Source organism: Muntiacus reevesi, chromosome 3 (assembly GCF_963930625.1).
Source record: "Muntiacus reevesi chromosome 3, mMunRee1.1, whole genome shotgun sequence".
NCBI lineage: Eukaryota > Metazoa > Chordata > Mammalia > Artiodactyla > Cervidae > Muntiacus > Muntiacus reevesi.
In genome coordinates this window covers 192,512,123-192,524,962 of record NC_089251.1, presented here as the reverse complement: position 1 = coordinate 192,524,962, position 12,840 = coordinate 192,512,123, and the positions used below count along the sequence as shown (strand labels likewise).

Below are 12,840 nucleotides of genomic sequence, written 5' to 3'. Positions count from 1 at the left end.
GGCAAAGGCATCAGGGCAGGAGTAAAACACTAGGGTGAGAGAGGGTGGTGATGACCTGACTAGCAGCAGTGGGGAGAAAGAAAAGTTGCAATATTTTAAAGACAGAACCACAGAATTTCACCAGCAATTGGATATTGGGGCACGTTTGTTACCAACAGTGTTGCCCCAGATTCATAACTCTGCCCCTCCCTCATGTGGAAACTAACTACCCTTATCTGAGTTTCTGGCCCAATTAGAAAAGGACGAAGCTGCTCCTAAAGGACTTTCTAAAGAATCGGTTAGAAGCAACTAGGCCCAGATGGCAGAAGACCTGCTGAATTCCAGTGGACTGAGCCTTCTTTATGTGTCCATCATAACACATTAGCATGCTAAGGGATACATCCCCCAGCGCCACAACAGTTGACAGTTGTCATGACAACAACCAGAAGAACCCCAAAAAGGACGGAAAAGGAGTGTTGCCTCAGTTCTGGGTCCAAACCACACCCCTGTTTCAGAAAAGTCATTAATATTTCTCCCGCTCTTTACCGAATTCCCTCCATTTTACCTCAGTCTTCTATATATATGGTGTCTCAGTCTGAGCAGAGTTGAGAAATTGATCTGCGAAGTAGTTCTTGCTTCTCCAACCTTTGACCACTGAATAAAGCTTGTGCTGTTCCAGTCTCAACACTGGTTTTGTCATTGGTTGTACGAATCCGATCAAAAAAAAGAAACCCCCTGGTTGAGACAAGGGGTCTCGGTCTAGGCTAAGACTTGGGCACAAGTCCACGCGACCGATTCGGTAACGCAATGAGAGAAGGCAAAGATTACCCAAGTGGTTTCAAGTTCTCATTTCAAGAAACAGGAAACAGAGGAGGGAAAAAAGGGAAGAAGACTATGAGCTGATGTTATCTGAGAGTGCACTGAGCCCCAGTGTCAGCAGGTTATCACACTGTCCACCCGACAACTGGAGATACTAAACAAGTAATCAGAAGTGAGAAAAACTAGACAGAAGTCTGACAGCAAAGAGATCACTTAACATTCTTTGTACAACTCAAATACTAGATATTAAAGATACAAGAAGTTTCACTATCGTTTGTAGAATATAAAGTTTCCTTTTGTGGTGAGGAAAAGTCATAAACAAACATCAGTGGTCTTATTAAAGCCAAGGGGAATGCAGCAATCTGGCAACTGGTGTGGACAAAGAATGCAGCCTGCCATTTTAATAAACAAGGATCTTGTAGCCATAAAGCAATCAACCACGACAGCTGCCACTATGGGGTGCCCTAAGGGGAATTCAGGCTCCTCTGGTGGCTTGGTTGGTAAAGAATCCATGTGAAATACAGGAGACCTGGGTTGGGAAGATCCCCTGGAGAAGGAGACGGCAGCCCAGTCCAGTATTGCCTGGGGAATCCCATGCACAGAGGAGCCTGGTGGGCTACAGTCCATAGGAGTATCAAGAGAGTCAGACATGACATAGTGACTAAACCATCACCACCCACCCAGGGGAATTCAGGACGGAGAAAAAGAGGATACTGGCTCTAGAGAGTTAAGGGGACATCAAAGGAGTAATTGATCTTCCTATAAATAGAAAAACACTAAAATCATTAACTTGAGAGGTTTTCTTTTTTTGATTAGTAATAATCTTTTGATATTCAATTGATGTTTTTTTTTCCAGCAAAAATTCCTATAAATCCTGGTTTCTCCCTTACCTCTTTAGGAACAGCTTCTCAAAGTTATCTGACAGGCTGCTTCTGGACTATAGTTCTCAGTAATGCCTCGAATAAAACAAAATTCTCAACTTTCAGGTTGTGCTTTTTTTTTTTCCCCGTCAACAAAAGGATTGTAGAAACTGCTGAAGAACTCAACAGTATAGCACTTCTTATGACTTCCCCCCAAGCAAGCTTAAATAAGGTCCTTACAATCACATGACACTAAGAATATAAACAGGACTAGATGTTAGTGGAAATTCATCTATGGAAGAGTACATTCAGCATCAAGAGGTTACAGGAGCCAACTAAAAATTGTGTCTTGCCATCTGCCTCTACAAAGATGAGGTCACTAGCCCCTGCAGCCACTGACCTTCAACATACCCTGAAACGAATTCAGGGCACAGATCAAGAATTGTGTTCTGGTAAAAACTGGCAAAAAAGGCCTTCAGAGAGTTAGACATTTTCAAGAGAAGATTTTATGAGCCCAGATTCTTACATCTTCTCACACTTAGAAAAGCACTGAAATTACTAAGAGTGACATCCGCTCTTTGTGACTAGCAGCAAGCCTCTGCCAAAATATGAGCCTGACTGCATGTACCCCACTTCACTAAATCATATGACCTCTCCCCTAACCCCACTGGAGCGGTTTCTCACAGCTCTCTGAAATGCTGTCCCCCAGGCTACAGTTTTCATTTCGCCACCAATAAAACTTAATCACAATTCTCACATTTTTTTTTTTTTTCCAGTTGACACACAGAAGAGATGAAAATCTGGTAGATAAATCTTTCTGGCAAATGTTCTCAAACTTTTCTATTTCACTTGCATTGCTAGCAGACAACCAATACCAAATTACAACGGGAATTTACCTTAAATTAGCAATAAGAGCCTTCCAAGGAGAATCCTAATATCACTGATTAGCAAAAATGACTTTTCTCCAAACCAGTCAAAACATTAATAGCAAATGATATTCAGCTATTTCAGCAGGTGTGCGTAAGTACATTAAAATACAAAACAAACTGTATTTCTGGTAGCCTGGTGAAAAAATAAATCTCCAAATGGATAAGAAGAGGAACAGAAATTAAATTTAATTTGTTCAGAAGGCAACTCTAAAAATAACTCGACTGGTTCAGGTATCTCAACTGGTAAAGGCCAGTACTACGTGAACTTTATTTATTTATTAACAATGTGGCTATTAATCATCACTAAAATACAAAATAAAGCATTTGTTAAGATGAAGGCAAATTTCTATTCCTATCAAGATAGTTGTTTCAAAATAACAATTCAGTCAATTGATAGTAGTTATCACATACTACATAATTTTTAAATAGTATAAGAAATAATCACTCTTTTAAATAAATATAAGGGGGAAAAGTGACTCATTTAGATATCTTTTGATATATACAGAACCTCTGCTATCACTATAGGAAAAAATATGTTTCCTATTCATTAATGATCTTTCTACATAACATACAGATTGAGCAGAGCAAAACAGGCTGATCATGTAACAATCCCCAAACAAGAAAAGACCAAGAGCCAAGAAGCTAAGTGACTTGTCGCCTCTAACAGTTACTGCCCCCATTAGTCAATCAATGATCAAAACTGATAAAAACTGAGTCAACAGTTGCCAACAGAGAAGGCAGTGAACACTTACGTGTAGACTCTCAGATACAGATCTGAGAGAAACTCTAAAATGTTAGTAAAATAATTCAAAGGCAAATTAAATGAGCAGTTGCTATTTATGAGCATCTTTCCACACTTCAAAATTCAAGCCAACACATCTGAAATTTATGCCACTGTTTTCTTTCTCCCTACCTCTGCCACACTACTAAACCTGAGTGTGGTCCCACTGGGATAGAAAGATTACTTTCAGCACCTTACCTGATCAAAAAGGTCAGTACCATCTGATCCTGCTGCTCTCATAAGTTCATCTTCTCCACCAGGATGATACTCCATGTACGGGCTGACATTATAAACAAAGCCTACATCAAATAAGGAGAAATAATACCCTAAATGAACTTCTTACAAACTGTACAAAGTAGATGTTTCAATAAATTTCCCAAATACATCCCACGTAGAAGTACTAAGGATATAAACGGTCTGAGACTTCACCACACTTGCAAGCTAACAAGTCAGGCTGCTGGTTTCACGGGTCCTGACAGAAGAAACAAGACCCCAGGTTAGAGACGAAGGAGAGCCGAGTACTTACACCAGCAGCAGCACCTAGAAAATTCAGCGTCCACCTAAGTTTCCTGAGCCCCAGTTCCCACAGAGCTATGTGAAGAGGGCCAGATAGCAGCTGTACACTCAATGTGTTGCATGATGGAAAAGGAACCTTGAGCACAGGAAGCCCCGAACCTTTTATAAGGGACAGTAAATACACCTGCCCTTTGTTCTGGAGGGAGACATGATCTCTGTTTCTACTGAACAGTAAACAAATCTCTCCTTTGCTCTAGAAGGAGACACTAGCTGTACCACTGGAAGATGACCACCACGCAAACATTTCTGAAAAGGTAGCTAGAACAAGACAGAGTCCATGCCTCGGCTTGCAAGATGTGCAGATGTGCAAAAGACCTATAAGAGAACTGCCTCCCAACATACAAAACAATCATGAAACACTGAATTTAACGCTTTAGAAGTTCTCTCTCCTCCCATGCCTTTCCCCCCACCTCTCTCTCATATTATCACAGCATCCTCTGCTGCCTGGCAGCAGAATCTGATGGAAAAGAATGGAGCTGCCATCCATAAATCGATCATCTCAGTCAAGGACGAGAGATGGGGACTGGGCCCCTGAGGCACTCTGTGAAAGCACTTGTTCAAGGAACCAAGATTACTGTTTAGATCTTAAGAATTCTTTTATCTTCCCCAAATATTTATTTCATCTGTTCATATATTTAACTACATTTTTGTTAGGGAACCACTGACAGAAACATTCCAGCCATGGCCAGGCAGAATAATAACCGCTTGAGTGTTATCTCACTTGGAACCCAGAACTGACAAGTTACTGCCAGCTGGAAGAATTCAGGAGAGGGCATAAGGGGTAAGGAGCCACCCATCCATAATATGTCCTGCCAACCTTCCAGAAACCCTTGCACTGGAAACCATCTTGACTGGGAGATGCGATCACAGGCACAAGTAAGATGATTGGCCAGAGACAACCTGGAAAACTAACCTTATTATCATAAACCCTGAGCCTGCGAGCCGCACGGCAGAGCAGTTCTCCTGGGTACTCTCACCCTGCTGCTCTCCCACCCAGGCTCCCCTTTCCAGTAGCGTCTTTTGCTTTGTCAGTACACGTGTCTCCTTGGACAATTCATTCCCAAGTGTTAGACAAGAGTCCACTCGTGGACCCTGGAAGGAGTGCACCTTCTGGTAACATCTTTATCTTTTAAGAAGGAAAAATAGGAAGCAACAAATAGAGAAGAGCTCACTGATTAGCCTTCCCAAGGAAGTGAACTTCTTTTAATCCTTTATTTGAAAACTAGATAGTAGACAATTCTAGCCTTTCAAGACACCTCAAGAGTGCAAGGAGAACAACTGGTTTTCTTATTTCCAGGGCTAATCCTTCTTTATGTAATGACTTCCATGAATTTAAATAAACTCAGATAATTTAAGATGTTCATCCTATATAATCACCTTGGAAGGAAAGTAGCTAAATTTCAAACCCAAGAAAGGTACCTGCAGTTTCCCCACCAATTTAATTTTGGAAAATAACCAGCCAGTCTGAATTGCTTTATAAAATTACTTAAAGGCAATTTAGGCAACAAAAAGAGGTAAATTCACAAAATCTCTCTTTCAGCAGTCCTCCAAATAAGTAAGGAAAATGGGGGGGGGGGAAACTGGTGGAGCACCCTCCTCTCTCCTTCCCCATAAACCTTTCCCAGCCAATTTAGAAGGAATTTTTGCTGCTGTTTAATGCTCCAAAGTCCCACGGACCACAAATGTCTGAAGTAATGATTAGAATAAGAGTTATTCCCAATAGGTTTTTAAAGACAGAGAATGCATTCCAAACATTCAGAGTTCTAGTGTTTCTCAGGAACATGAAATCTATAACACACGGTCATCTAACCTTCTGATGGAACTCCACGTGTTTCAGCGACAGCAGAGAGATGACCAGGCAGTTAACAGCTGCCCCGATCCGCACAGAGGGCCCTGCGTCCTCCCACATGTGCTCTCGACTGCCTCCCAGTGCTTCAGATTGACCCTCATCCTCTCATAACCTACCCTCCTTTTTGATGGACTCCAGACCTGAAGAACTTCTCATCCCCTTCAAATGGACAAAACTAGGAATGCTTATAAAATCCCTCACTGTGTGGAATTAAAGCCCAAGAAATGTTAGATCCAACCACATTTGGCAGTGTTAGTGATTTGCTAATTATGAGACTTTCAAACCTGTCCCAAAATGTGACAGGTGCATCTCCTCTGGTTCAGAGACTCTTCTCTCTTTTTCTTCTTCCCTCTTATCGCTTTCCATTTTTTTTTTCTCTCAAAAGCATTTCCTACCAACTAAAACTTGGACCCCTGTCTGTAGCAGAAGAAAACAGCCACAAAGAACCTAGCTTTATGCTTTTCCTTCATGCTTTACTGTATTCTATTTGCACCATGGGCTTCCCAAGCGGCTCAGCAGTAAAGGATCTGCTTGCCACTGCAGGCAGTGCAAGAGACTTGGGTTCAATTCCCGGGTCAGGAAAATTCCCTGGAGGAGTAAATGGCAACCCACTCCAGTATTCTTGCCTGAAAAATCTCATGGACTGCTGAAACTCCAATAGTTTGGCCACCTCGTGCAAAGAGTTGACTCATTGGGAAAGACCTTGATGCTGGGAGGGATTGGGGGCAGGAGGAGAAGGGGACGACAGAGCATAAGATGGCTGGATGGCATCACTGACTTGAAGGGCATGAGTTTGAGTAAACTTCGGGAGCTTGTGATGGACAGGGAGGCCTGGCGCGCTGCGATTCATGGGGTCGCAAAGAGTCGGACACAACTGAGTGACTGAACTGAAACAGCCCACCAGTAAGGAGGGAACTGTATCTCCATGGCTCAGGCCACACACTGTAACTAATAAAGTTTCATTTTTTCTTTGTTCTAGTTTATAAGTCAGGGAGTTTCAAAGTATGGCTGAGCGGCTCCCCCACAGCTCAATACTCTTTCAGTGGTCCAAGATCAAAACTTCTTCACAGTAATATTAAGATGCTGCTTGCCTTTCTAAAAATCTCATTCTTTCACAAGCGCATAAGATTAAAAACAGAAGGGGATATCAGAATATAGTTGTCATCTGCAAAGCCACACATTAAAGATATCTGCCAACGTGTGAAACAATGCCACTTATTCACTATGTGCTGTTTTAGAAAACATATTTTTCATGAAAATATTATTATTTATGATAATATACAGTAAATTTACATTTTTATTAATTTTAAAAATTCTTTTAATTTCTCAATTTTAATTTCTGAAGGGTAAACATCAATAGATATGAACATCATAAACAAAAGTTCTTTGGGGTCCTCAATAATTTTTAAAGGAGTAAAGGGATCTTAAAACCAAGAAGTCTGAGAACTACCGCTACCGAGGAAAAGTGGTTATTTTTATAATTAGATTTTAAAAATAATTTTTGTTTTAAAATTCAAAAACAAATGTAACTCCAAAGCCCCACGTTACATTCATCCAACAAAAATTTATTTAATGTTTATCAAACATGTACAAAGTATTATGATACTATACTGCGATATGCCTATGTATTACACTAATCACCACCGTTCATTTTGTTGGCTCTAAAATAAATGAAAGAAAAAAAGGTGTGTTCACATAGTAAAATATGGCATATTTCACTGTATTCAATGCACAGATTCATTTTTGCCAGTATTATGACTACTCTGCCATCTAGTGTTCAGTAAAGAAATTGCACATTACTTTTATTTTATTTTAGAGATAAAATAATGAAACTTTTGATATGCTTATATCTATGAAATGAAATGAAACCATATATGAAGTTTATTTAGTTCTAACAATTGCTGAGAGAAGATGTTTAATATACATAACAATGACTGTGAATCTGAATTTTTCTTTTGATTCTATTAATGTTTGTGACATATATTTTGAATCTGTTATTGGATTATGACTCTGTTATAAACAGAGTTCCTAATGATCCTTTCAACACTACAAAATACTTTTATCTCTAGTAATATTCTTTGGTAACAGTTTTCATCTGATATCAATATAGCCCATCTTATTATAGTTACTGGTTTATTTTGGCCATACCACATGGCTTTAAGGATCAGAATTCCATGACTAGGGATCAAACCTGGGCCCAGGGAATGAAAGCACCAAGTCCTAACCACTGAACCTTCATGGAATTCCATATATTTACTTTTTACATAGTATAGTTTCTCCTACACATTTACTTTCAACTCTTGTCTTTTATATTTGAAGCATCTCTCTCATTATGTAGTTGGGTCTTAATACACATATACACACAGAAAATCTCTATCTTTCAGTAAGAATTTACATTTACACTTAATTACTGATGTGACTGAATTTAGAGCTACCATCTTATTAGCCGCCTTCTCCAGACCCAAGTTTTCTTTTTTTTTTTTTCCCTCCAAGTTTTCTGATTGTGTCTCTATTCCTCTTTCAGTGACTTCTTTTGGGCTAACCAAAAATTTTTTTAGAATTTCATTTTATTTTATCTATGGGTTTTTAATATACCTCTTTGCACTATATTTTAAGAGACTGTTGTAGGCATTACTTACAGTATATATCCTTAACCAGTTTACTTGAGTTAATATTGTAACCCCTTCACATGTAATATAAGAACCATTTACCACACTCCATTCCTGCCACTTTAAGGAGCTCTACAACACAGTGTTATAGTTTTTGCTTGAAAAAGTCACGTATATTTTAAAAGATAAGGGGAAAAAAGACTAATCCTTGTATCCTCACACAGTTACTATCTGCTAAAGATCTGAGTTTCCATCTGGTATCATTACCCTTTAACCTGATGAATTTCCTTTAGAGCTCCTTGTAGCATAGATCTGCTGATACTAAATTCTTAGTTTTTGTTTATCCAAAAAAGCTCATCTTTATTTCATCTATATCTTTAAAGTAGCTTTAATGATACAGAATTTAGAGTTGATAGTGTTATTTTTTTTTTATCTTCAGCAGTCATTTTTACAGGGCCCAGCTGTTTTACTTCTGGTTATTTTCAAGATTTTCTCTTTATCTTTGGCTTTCAGCAGTCTGAATATAATGAGCCCTTATGTGACGTTTTTTTGTACTGATCATGTGTGGATTTGCTAAGCTTCACTTCCCTGGTGACTCAGCTGGTCAAGAATCCGCGTGCAATGTGGCAGATCTGGGTTCAACCCCTGGTCTGGGAAGATTCCCCTGGAAAAGGGAAAGGCAACTCACTCCAGTATTCTGACGTGGAGAATTCCATGGACTGTACAGTCTATGGGGTCGAAATGAGTTGGGTACGACTAAGCAATTTTCACTTTCAATTGATAATTTTAGGCCTTTCACCAATTTTGGCCAATATTTCTCCAAATACTTTTCTGTACCATTCTCCCATTCCTCTCCTTCTGGAATTGCCAATAAACATATATTAGACATTTTTATTTTATCTCGGAGGTCCCCGAGCCTCCATTCATTTTACTTTGGGTCATTTTCCTCTCTGTTCTACAGACTGGATAATACCTATTAATCTCTCTGCAAGTTCACTAAGCTTCCTTTTGTTAGCTCCAATCTGCTATTAAGCCTATTTGGTAAAATGTTTTATTTCGTATATAGCACTTCTCGGGTCTACATTCCCATTTTTTATAGTCTATTTGTTCATTACGAAAAATGATGAGACTTCCTGAGATTTCATATTTGTTCATTCATTATATAATCTATGTTTCTCTACTTCCTTGAGTATTGCCATGATAGGTGCTTTAAAATCCTTGTGAACTAAATTCAACATACGGGTCACCTCAGGTCAATCTCAAAGAGCTGTCTTTTCCCTTGAGCATGTCTAGAAACTTTGGATTATATTCTGGTCATTGTAAATAATATGTTGTAGAAAATCTGGATTCTACCACATTCCTACAAAGGCATTTTAGTAGGCATTTAACTTGACTGCAGTCAAACTCCAAACTCTTGTTTCCCCTGTGGGGGAATGAAAACTAAAACCTCTGTTCAATCCTGCCCAGAGTTTGTCCATATGCAAGATTTAGACAGCTCATACTCTTCTCTGGATCACTTTTTCTGGATTTTCTTCCTCATTTTTCAGTTAGTACAAATGCTCCAAATTGTGTCATCTAGTTCTTTAAGCCAGCCAAATTCTGGATTCTGTCACGTTCCTCCAAAGGTTATTGACTATTTCAGCAGGCATTTAACTTGACTGGAGTCAAATTCCAAACTCTTCAAGCCAAGACTGGGGGTCTACATCCAAATTTTAGTTACCCTTCACAGTACTAAACTGGGCATGACCTCAAGTTAAATGCCATAAGAAATGGCAATTCACCTAGTGATAATTCCTTCTTACAAGTACTGGTTTCTGTCCGCTTTTGGTTGCTCACCAGTGTTTTTCGATAGCTTTTTCTTAAAATATGTTGCCCTGAGTTTATCATTGGTATTTGCAGGACTGTTAGCCCAAAAGCAGCTAATCAGCTATAACCAAACAGAGAACTCTGCACATTATTTTAGAAAACTAGGCAATTAACTTGCTACTTTCAATTGAGACAAATGGAAAAGAAAGTAATGAAAGATAAATGGATTTTATAATGATTAAAAGTAAATCATTTTGAGGCCTTGGTATTTAAGAACAATAAATAGAATATAGGCTTGCAAGGTTTTGGATAATACAGTGTTTTAGGATTTCGGATTAAAAGCACTCGTTTGCCTCTCACACTCCTCAAATCTTTCTAATGATTACAAAGAATAAATAAGTAATAAAACCACAGAGGCACAGAAATTTGAAGAGGAGAAGACAACAATAAAGTTTAGGAAGACTGACAAGCAAATGATAAGCAACAATATATTTAGCAGAGTGAAGAAAGGTGAAATAAAGCCTATATGTAAATTGGAGGGGAGCCAGTATGTGCAACAGAACCCCCAGAAGGTGCAGTAATCAGAAACCCCAGGTAGTTCTGAAAGTGAGAGTGCAGGACGGTCTACAATTCAATATAAAAAGCAGTATGACGCTTAAATCCTCTTTGCATCCCACACAACCAACAAGCCCCTCCCTACCTAAACCCACAAGAAGTGTAGGCTTACTCCCTAGGGCAATGAGAGACAGCACGCTCAGGGAAACAGCACAGTTAGTGGAGGAGAGGCCTGAACTACCAGGAAGTAAAGTTCATATGTCCAATGTTAACAAGATCCACCTCCTACCACCCATCACAGTACAACATCTGCAGATGATTGGAGGATTGTAGCCTAAAAGAAAAGACTCAAAGGAGCCTGGGGATCCCCGCCACTGTGCTCAGTCGCTTAGCCGTGTCCGACTCTTTGCAAACCCCGTGGACTGCAGCCCGCCAGGCTCCTCTGTCCAGGGGGATTCTCCAGGCAAGAATACTGGAGTGGGTTGCCATGCCCTTCTCCAGGGGATCTTCCCAACCCAGGGATGGAACCCAGGTCTCCCACATTGCAGTGATTCTTTACCATCTAAGCCACCAGGGAAGCCCTTCCTGCCACTGCCCCCAGTCAATTCATAAAAAAATGTTCTGCCTGTACTCATGGAACTTCCATTCAGCTTTCTGGGCCATCACTGTCACCACAAAGGGGGAGATCATTTGACCAAAGCCTCTAAAATTAAAATTAGTATCTTGGGACTTCCCTGATGGTCCAGTGGTTAAGAATCCACCTTTCAATGCAGAAGATTCTGGGTTCAATCCCTGGTTGGGGAACTAAGATCCCATGTGCCGCAGGGCAATTAAGCCTGTGCACTTCAACTAGAGAAGCCTACGTGCCACGGAGAAAAGCCAGCAGAGCCAAAACACATAAATAAACTCACATTCTGTAAAAAAAATTAGTATCAAGTACTCACTGTCAAGCTCTGCTGCACATTTTTTAAGGGCGGGGGAGGGGGGACTTGAAATGATAGCAGCACTACCTCAGAGAAATGAGAACCAGGTAGCAACTGTCCTGAATATGACTTAGAAATTCAAACTGCACCAAACAGCTTCAATGATGGCCAGCCCAATTAACAAAAGTGCTAAAACAATCTGGTTGGGATGCCTTAGTTTGCCCAGGAAAACTGAAATGTAATGTAATAAAGGTCTCTAGCACTTCAGAAGGTCTACTGGCATAATTATCAAAGGTCATCTTATGTGACATTATTAGTACTAGGAAAAACAGTCCTGACATTTAAGTAAAAGGAAACTGACCTGTAAGAGCATTAAAAATTAACCATCAGTCTGAGCAGTCAGTTATACTCTTGAGTATTTTGGGGAAAAAATCCACAAACTTTTTCTAGAAAGAATAATGACCACACCTTATTAACAACAGTTACCTTTACTACTCTTAAACTGGATTTACAACATACAGCAGTATTAAGCAAGGCATCCTATCTCTAAAGGATCAGTTTTCCAACCCCCTCTTTCCTATTCCATGTGATAATCTCCCTCTGTCTGTGCCTCAGGGCTACCAACGACAGTTACCCCAGCACTGAACTGCCCCGCTATTGAAAAAAAAGGCCAACTATGTCCTTATGCTTTGAGTTATTTCTTATTTTCCAAAACAAGCAAGCTGCAAAGATTAATTAAGACGTCATGATGTGGACTTCTCTGGTGGTGCAGTGGTTAGGACTCTAAATGTCACAGGATGACAAGCCCCCTTGAGGAAATGGGGCACACGAACCACTTCTCATCGCCTTTGACAGAGCACAGCAAAGAGATGTTGCTGGGACTTCCCTGGTGGTCCAGCAGTTAAGACACTGCGTTTCCACTGCAGCGGGTGTTGGTTCGATCCCTGGTTGGGAAACTAAGGTCCTTCATGCTGTGCAGCATGATCAAAATAGGAAAAAAAAAAAAAAAGGAAAGAAAGAAATGTTGCTGTAAACAACTGAAATTTTAACAAACTCTTCTAGGGCCAAATATGCCAATTTAGAACTCCAAGAGGCCCAGGCACAAGGGGATTCTGCACCCACTCAATTCTTCTTTCATGGTCCTGTACCTCATG

The 12,840-nt window shown here is 39.9% G+C and overlaps 1 protein-coding gene across 4 annotated transcripts in view; it reads right to left on the bottom strand.

Moving 5' to 3' along the window:
- Positions 1-12,840, bottom strand: part of CYB5R4 (cytochrome b5 reductase 4) — a 103,235-nt gene that overhangs the window by 68,051 nt on the left and 22,344 nt on the right. For all 4 annotated transcript variants that reach the window (XM_065927803.1, XM_065927801.1, XM_065927804.1 and 1 more), the window contains exon 3: positions 3,567-3,667. In XM_065927803.1, the coding sequence (XP_065783875.1) occupies positions 3,567-3,667 (101 nt within the window). The remainder of the gene's footprint in view (positions 1-3,566; positions 3,668-12,840) is intronic.